The following is an 8,465-nucleotide window of genomic DNA, read 5'->3' as shown; positions in this document are numbered from 1 at the left end:
CTAGCATTAAGGGAGACCAGGAAAGGCTTCTTCTAGGTTTAATATTTTGCATTTCAAGGTCCCTTCTAGCTTTGAGTTCCTAAAGTTCCTTCCAGCTCTGACCTTTTTTTTTTTTTTTTTGCAGGCAATGGGGGTTAAGTGACTTGCCCAGGGTCACACAGCTAGTGTCAAGTGTCTGAGGCTGGATTTGAACTCAGGTCCTCCTGAATCCAGGGCCAGTGCTTTTACCACTCACTGTGCCATCTAGCTGCCCCACCAGCTCTGACTTTTTACTAAGATCCTGTCCTACTCTGGCCTTCTGGGTTCTAAGATCTTGACCTTAATATTTTTTGTCCTTTGCTTCTCTCCCTTTTCCTCCCTGAGGCCAGGGAGCTTGCCCCAAAGCCAACCATTCCATGGACCTGAGGCAGGTGGAGGAAGCTGGTTCTGCCCAGGGCCACATTAATGACCCACAGCCTTGGGACAGGGCCTCAACCAAGTAGACACTGAGTCAACTGGTTGAACAACATTCCACCCTCCCCTTGGATAAAAACCTAGGGCCTGCAAGCCAGGCCACACACTCAGTCTTTGTCCCTGGAACTCACAACTCCTATCGTTCTGATCACAGGGCCCTGAGCCCTCCTTCCTCACTCACCATGGGAGTTTCCAGCTTTTGCTGGGGCTACTTCAGGTTCTTGGCCTATCTGCTGTTCCTGGCCCATTCAGGTGAGTTATTGAGGTGGGTTCCTTTGGCTGGACTTGCCACTTCTCCCTGGCCTCTCCTATCTCACCTCCCTCCTCTCTTCTGTAGTGTTTTTCTCTTTTTCCCTCAAAATCCCCTAGCTCCAGCTCCGCAGCCTTTGACGTCTCCTTGCCATTCCTAGCTATCTCAGTTCCTTTGATTCTATCTTTCTCCCCCTCTTCTCTGCTCCTGTTTTCTCTTCTCTTTTATTTCTAATTTAATTTTTACTTATTTCTCTTATCATCTTTCCCCTCTTGTATCTCTTTTCATTCTTCTCTGTCTTTGCAGCTCAGTTTCTTGCTATCTTTAATTTTTTTATACTTTCTGGCTCTATTTTTTTAAAAAATGCGTGTTTTTGCCACCTTGGATGAGGAGTCAGTGACCTCGAGTGAGATACTTCCCCTCCTTGGGTCCCTTCCAACTGTGACATCTTACGAGTCAATGAATCTATCAGTGCCCCTGTCTCTGTTGTTACCTCTCTGCCTTTCTGTATTGTCTCTCTGTTGCTGCTTCTCCTTTTTTCACAGAGCTCCCATTTTCTTCTCTCATCTTGTCCTTGCCCCGAATTCCATCCAAGAGAGGGTAGAAATTCTGAAAAGGGCCATCAGACAGGCTAAGTCAGAGGAAATGGATTAGAAGCCTAGAGAGATACTATACTGCTCTAGACAACAGCGGAAGTCAGGAGAAGGATTGGGTGTTGAGGGAAGTCTGCTGTGGAGGTTCAGATGTGGGGAAGGGGGGAGGTAAGAAGGGGTGGCTCTTCTAATGTGATTCCCCTTACATCCATCTCTGAATCCTTTCAGAGAGCCTACAAGGATTAACCTGAACAACATGTAGATAGATGGAAAGTTCTGGTAGACAGAGGGAGGACAGGTGGACAGAGGAGTGCTTGGAAGGGCCATGAAGAGATTTAGGAGAACAATGAGGGTATGTTCCTGTCAGTCTCCAGGTAATGTCTCCCAGAGACCTTAAAGGCTACTCAGAAAGGGGAGGAGCAGGGGAACGGGCAGGTCTTTGGGACGGTGTGTCTGGGTTTAGAGCTACTGACTCCTTTCTGTTCAATCATCCTGACCTTTTCCTTTTTTCCCTACTAGTCACTCCAGAAGCTGCTGAGATGCCAGGTGAGTAGGAAATACCGGGGCATCCTCATGAATGGGAAGGGAAGGAAAGGAAAGGAAGAGATAGAAGAAGATAGCCGGTCAAGAAAGTTTGAGAAAAGTGAAAAATGTAGAAAAAGGAAAGAGGAAGATAATAATGGGAAGGAAATGGGAAGAGAAGGGAAGGAAAGAGAATAAGTATTTACATAGTACCATCTCTGTGTCAGACACTGTGCTAAATGCTATACACTTATTTTTTTTTTTGATCCTCACAACAAATCTGCGAGGTAGATGCTGTTATCACCCCCATTTTGTAGTTTAAAAAACTGAGGCAAATAGAGGTTAAGTGACTTAGCCAGGGTCACACAGCAAGTGTCTAAGACTAGATTTGAACTCAGACCTTTTTTGGGGGTGGGGTGGCAATGAGGGTTAAGTGACTTGTCCAGGGTCACACAGCTACTAAGTGTCAAATGTCTGAGACCGGATTTGAACTCAGGTCCCCCTGAATCCCAGGCTGGTGCTTTATCCACTGTACCATCTAACTGCCCCAGAACTCAGGCCCTCTTGACTCCAGGTCCGGTGCTCTATGGACTGAGCCACCTAGCTTCTATTACAAGATAGAGGAGATCAAGAAAAGCAGAGAGAGAAGGATGGAGGATGGAGGTGAGGGAAGGGTAGCTAGTGAAGAGAAAGGAGTTCTAATTTCCCCCTTTTTTCCTTCTAATTTCCCCTTTTGTCTCCAGCTTGTGGGAAACCGCAGCAGCTGAACCGAATTGTAGGGGGCGAGGACGCCATGGATGCTGAATGGCCGTGGATGGTCAGTATCCAGAAGAACGGGACTCATCACTGTGCTGGCTCCCTGATCACCAACAGATGGGTAGTTACAGCTGCCCATTGCTTCAAGGAGTATGTTTTCCTCCTACCCCGCTTTTCTTCCTGAAACCAGACATCCTGTCTCTGAGATCTCTCCTTTTCCTAATAAAGAATAATAGTTATTAAAATAGCTAGCATTTTAAAGAACACCTTAAGGTATAAACCTTAAAAAAAAAGGTTTAAAAAAAGGTCCAAGGGCTTTAAAATATTACTTCATCTGACTTTGTTCTCATAACAACCCCCATGAGTTAGATGTTATTATTATCCTCATTTCAGAGAGGAGGCTACTGAGACTGAGGACTTAAGTGACTTGTAAGTGTTTGAGGCAGGATTTGAATTCAGGTCTTCCTTACTTCAAATACCGTATACCATCCAATATGCTGTCTAGCTCTTTCATAGGTTTGCTGGGCCCCAGACCTATCTATCCTAGAACCCACCTACCTTGTTCCTTTGTCTTCCCTCAGAACCCAAGAGTCTTGTTCCCTAGACCTCTCCTCCCTAGAATCTGGGCATCCTGTTTCCCATTCCTTTTTTTGCCCTAGAACCCAAGTATCTTGTCTCCTTGTTCTCCCTCAGAACATTGGATACTTAGAGCTAGCAGGCACCTTGGAGATCATCCAGCCCCTAGCTTCTTCAACTGTGGGTCTCAACCCCATATGGGGTCGTGTAACTGAATGTGGGGGTCATGGAAAATTTGGCAACAGTAAAAGGTCATGTATCCCTATTTTATGTACCTATATACCTGGGGTTGCATAAGCATTTCTTGGGCAAAAAGGGGTTGCAAGTGGGAAAACTTTTTTGGGGGGAAGGCAGGTCACTGAGGGTTAAGTGACTTGCCCAAGGCCACACAGCTGGTAAGTGTCAAGTGTCTGAGGCTGGATTTGAACTCAGGTCCCCCTGAATCCCGGGCCAGAGCTTTATGCACTGCACCACCTAGCTTTCTTAGCTCAATCCCCTCATTTTGCAGATGAAGAGCTTGAGATACACAAAGGTTGAGTGACTTGCCCAATGTCATGCAGATAGCAAGTAGCAGACTTGAGATTGCAAACTTGTGACTTTCAGCTCCAAATCCAGGAATTTTTTTTTTCATTATGCCCCAGTACTTCTTCCATGCCCTGGCATCCTATACCCCATATCGCTTTCCCCTCAGAACCACATTTTTTGTCCCCACCTCCTTCCTTAAAACCCAAGTGTCCTGTGGCCCCAAACTGCTATCCTCTAAGAACCTCAGCATACTGCTTCCATATGAGGTGGGGGATGGGGTGGAGGGGATAATAGAGTAGCTGGCTAGTCCAACTAGCACCTGAACAAAATCCTCTCTCCATCGTTCCTGACTAGTAGTCATCTGTCCTTCTCTCTCTCTCTCTCTTTTTTTTTTTTTTTGGTGAGGCAATTGGGGTTAAGCGACTTGCCCAGGGTCACACAGCTAGTAAGTGTTAAGTGTCTGAGGTCGGATTTGAACCCAGGTCCTCCTGAATCCAGGGCTAACACTATCCACTGCACCACCTAGCTGCCCTCCCTCTTAAAGTCAGGAAGAACACCTCTGAGGCAGCTCATTGCACTCTTACAGAGCTATAATTGTTTGAAGGTTTTCCTTATGTTAGTCCCCTCTCACCAAACCAAGAACCAGGAATTTTGTCTTTCTCTGCTCCTTCCAAACCCAGGTGTCCTATGCCCAGACCTCCTTCCCCTCACCAAGAATTCAGGCATCTTGGCCCAAGTAGTCCCCTACTTCGCTAGTTCTGAACCAGCCATTTCTCTCTTTCCAGTTCCGTGGAGCCATCTCAATTTTCAGTGCTTCTGGGGGCCTGGCAGCTGGGAAACCCCGGCCCTCGGGCCATACGAGTGGGCATGGCCTGGGTACTACCCCACCCTGGATACATCTGGAAGGAGAGCAACCGGGGGGACATTGCCCTGGTACGTCTCGATCACTCCATCAAATTCTCTGAGCGTGTCCTGCCCATCTGTTTGCCTGACAGCACTGTGAAACTCCTTCCTGGTACCCCATGCTGGATCGCTGGCTGGGGCAGCATTGGAGATGGAGGTGAGGAGCCCCCCAGGACACACACACATACCCTTAAAGGAGGATAACAGAGAAGCTTCTATGGGGAGCTCTGGATGCCTGGAGGCAGGGACAAATGGAGTGGGGAAGAGGTTCCAAAATTGCTGTTCCCTACCTTGGTCATACCATATCTAGAGTAGGGTTTAATTCTGGACTCCATTATCAGAAAGACTTTGGCAATTAGGAGTCGATGGCACTAGCGACCATGTAGGAGAGTGCTTGGGGGACTGACAATGTTTGGGAAGACTTGGGGAGAACGTGATAGTTGCCTCAAGTATTTTGAGGATCGCCATGTGGGAAAAGATATATATTCATTCTGCTTGGCCTTAGAGAGCAGAATTGGGCACAAAGGGTGGATGGATCTTACAGAGAAGATTTTAACTTAATATTAGGGGAAACTTCTCCAACAATGGAAATTGTCCAAAAGTGGAATGGGCAGTGATGTAGGAAGCTTCTCATCACTGAAAGTCTTCAAGGGGATTTGAGATGACTCCTTGTTGGAGATATTATAGAAGTGGTTTATGCTCCAAGCAAGGAGTAGATTAGATGACCTTTGAGGATATTTCCCACTCTGAGATTAGGTGACTATCTGCAAGACATGATGAGGCAGAGAAGCAAAGGCAGACTTGAACATGGCCACTATGCCAAGATTTCAAGGGCTCCACATTCAGTTGACCTAAATACAGAGTTTACTGATAATATCCAAAGCTGCTGTTACACACACACACATACACACACACACACACACACACACACACACACACACACGATATGAGGAGACGTGTTATAACTGACTTCATTCCCATATGGGTTTCAGTGTTGGTTCTTGTCCAGAGATAGGGAGAAAGTAAAAGTTCTAGTCCTAGGAAACCAGCCCTTCCCAGAATAGTTGGGTGATTCTGAGTGGCCAACAATAGTTAGGGCCAACACAGTCTTACACCTCAGGCAGAGGACAATTTTACAGTTGTCCAGGGACTGAGCTTATCATCGAGACATTCCAGCTGTTTCTATTTATTTCTCTCTCCCTGACTCTCCTTCTGCAGGGTTAGTGGGAAGTAGCTTTGTTTAACCAAGCTGCCTCAGGTTCAGAGAAGCAAAATGTAGAAAACCTACTTTATATCCCTGTTTTTAAATGGTGTTAGGGTAAAATGATAGAATGTTCTACCAGAAAGCCATCTTAAAGGCCTTCTACTCTAACACTGGTCTAAATTATGGTCAAACTTGCACCTTCTTAAAGATCTCCATGAATGGAGAGAACACTACTTCTCTAAGTCCACCTTCCTGCCACTCTTTCTTTTCAACTCTGTTCTTTTTGTTGTTGTTCTTTAGTAGTTTTTCAGTCATTCCTCACTATTCATGATCCCTTTTCTTGCAAAGATACTGGAGTGGTTTTCCATTTCCTTCTCTAGCTCATTTTACAAATGACAAAACTGGGCAGCTAGGTGGAGCAGTGGATAGAGCACTGGCCCTGGATTCAGGAGTACCTGAGTTCAAATCCAACCTCAGACACTTAACACTTACTAGCTGTATGACCCTGGGCAAGTCACTTAACCCCAATTGCCTCACTAAAAAAAACAAAAAAACCAAATGACGAAACTGAGACAGAGTTAAGTGACTTGCCTAGGGTCACACAGGTGGTATGTGTCTGAGGCAATATTTGAACTTATGTTTTCCTGACTTCAGGCCTGGCACCCCGTCCACTGAACCACCTAGCTGCTGTTCTGGTCTTTAGGGCCAAACAATTTAAATCTAATCCTCTTCCTCTCTTTCTCCCACCCCCTCCCTCACCATGACAATCCTTTCTATATTTGAAAATAGGAATTATGTTCCTTCTAAGTCTGCTGTTACCAAGGCAGATCATCTCTGTAAGTTGTGGTTTTACATCCTGTCCCCATCAAATTAAGTCCAATATAAGCTTCCTTCAGTGAATTGCACAAAGGGCTAGAATCTAAACACAATCTACCTGGTAACAGCTGCCCAGGAAGAGACATGGACACAGACTGAAAGACACAGAGAAAAGGAAAGACAGATCCAGAGACAAATACAGGGGGCAAACCAAACAGAAAAGAAACTGAGGCAACAGAAAGAAATAGACAAGTCAAGGGTCTTGAGATTCTGAGTCTAAAATGAGAATATCCTTAAACTCTGAAGTTGCTAATAGAGAGTCTTCTTCCAACCATCAGTGATAGGATCCTGAGGTAGAGACCCTGGTGCTGAGGGATGGGTCTGAACCACTTCTTATTGTCCTCATAGAGATGGGGAAAAGAAAGGGCTTCTGGGAGATCCCTAGGTATGGAGAAGACTGGGTGCGAGTGGTTATCTCTGAGCCTGACTCCCTTTTTCCTTTCTCCTTTCTCCCATTCAGTTTCCCTGCCATATCCCCAGACCTTGCAGAAGTTGAAAGTCCCCATCATCTCTTCTGAGACATGCAGCCGCCTTTATTGGCGGGGTGCAGGACAGGGGGCCATCACTGCGGATATGCTGTGCGCTGGCTACCTGGAAGGCAAGAAGGATGCGTGCCTGGTAAGCCCCATCCCTGGCCCACTCTAGAGGGAGCCATTCCCCACCCCCCAACCCCAGATCCAGCTAGATGGGGCTATTGTGCCCAGTGACAATGAATTTTCCCAAGAATCTCCCAAGCTTCTGCTTATTGACCTCTGTTGCCTGGCTCAGTCTCCTTGGCATGACAACCCAAGAGACAGATTTCTCTCTGAGGAAGAAATTATAGACCAATCTCCCAAACTGCTCTATTCTTAGCTGCCAGCAAAACTTGCATTAGCCTCCTGAGTGCCTATCCTGTGTCAAACCAGGGGCAAGAGCCTACCCAACCAGAGCAGACCAGTTTTGCAGCCCCATAAAATATAGCAAGGGGAGTTAGTGTATAATAAGACTGGAAAGGTCAGTTGGGTTCAGGTTCTGAAGGGCTTTGATGCTAAAGAGAAAAGAGAAGTCGAGTTTAGTGAATTTTTAAAATAGCCTCCTGCCTGATTTCCCTTGTGTCGGGCTGCCTGGTTTCCTTTGGAAAGTGTTGTGGCTGCTCTGCTGTCCTTGTTCCTAATCCCAAAGTGTTCCAGTAGGGGCTGAAGGAAGGAAAGATGTCAGCCAACTGGGCTCAGCTTGCCCACCCCAGAGCCAGGCATTACAATGGCCTGTTATATTTACACTAGGCCTTACCCCAGAGCTAGTTGACCCTCCTTTCACATTCTAAACATATCTAATTTTTCTCCATCCCTGCAGGGTGACTCAGGGGGCCCTCTGATGTGCCAAGTGAATGGGTCCTGGCTTCTTGGTGGCATCATCAGCTGGGGAGAGGGCTGTGCTGAGCGCTACCGGCCTGGTGTCTACATTAGCCTCACTGCCCACCAGGCTTGGATCCAGAGGGTAGTGCAAGGGGCACAGTTCCATGGACAGTCACGGGGAGACACTGATGACTTTGGGCTTGGGGGTGGGAGGCATATGAGAGGTTATGGGGTGCAGCCCTCCTAGGGGTTGGAGAGATGCCTGGGTTTGAGGGTGGGATCTGGGGACCAGCTGCGGGGACAGCTAGACACCTGGGTCTTTGACTTCATGTTGCAGTTTTTCTCACTGTAAACACACGATCTACCTCTGAAGGGTGGCAGAGCTCAGATGCCTAGCCTCATGCCCCAGCTCTGCTGCCAGTTAGCTTTCCCCTGGGCCTGTACCATCCCTTTCTGGGGTCATGTACTCTTTC

The 8,465-nt window shown here is 47.0% G+C and overlaps 1 protein-coding gene across 1 annotated transcript; it reads left to right on the top strand.

Annotated features, from left to right (window-relative positions):
• The first annotated feature begins 527 nt into the window (after positions 1-527).
• On the top strand, positions 528-8,239 carry LOC122735762 (brain-specific serine protease 4-like). The gene is made up of 6 exons (XM_043977523.1): positions 528-705; positions 1,816-1,842; positions 2,562-2,724; positions 4,461-4,735; positions 7,119-7,276; positions 7,991-8,239. The coding sequence occupies exons 1-6, from the start codon at positions 636-638 to the stop codon at positions 8,237-8,239; spliced, it is 942 nt and encodes a 313-aa protein (XP_043833458.1). The 5' UTR covers positions 528-635.
• Positions 8,240-8,465: the final 226 nt, after the last annotated feature.

This window comes from Dromiciops gliroides, chromosome 1 (assembly GCF_019393635.1).
Source record: "Dromiciops gliroides isolate mDroGli1 chromosome 1, mDroGli1.pri, whole genome shotgun sequence".
NCBI classification, from domain to species: Eukaryota; Metazoa; Chordata; class Mammalia; order Microbiotheria; family Microbiotheriidae; genus Dromiciops; species Dromiciops gliroides.
Note: the sequence above shows the minus strand (reverse complement) of the source record. Positions and strands in the feature narration are given on the sequence as shown.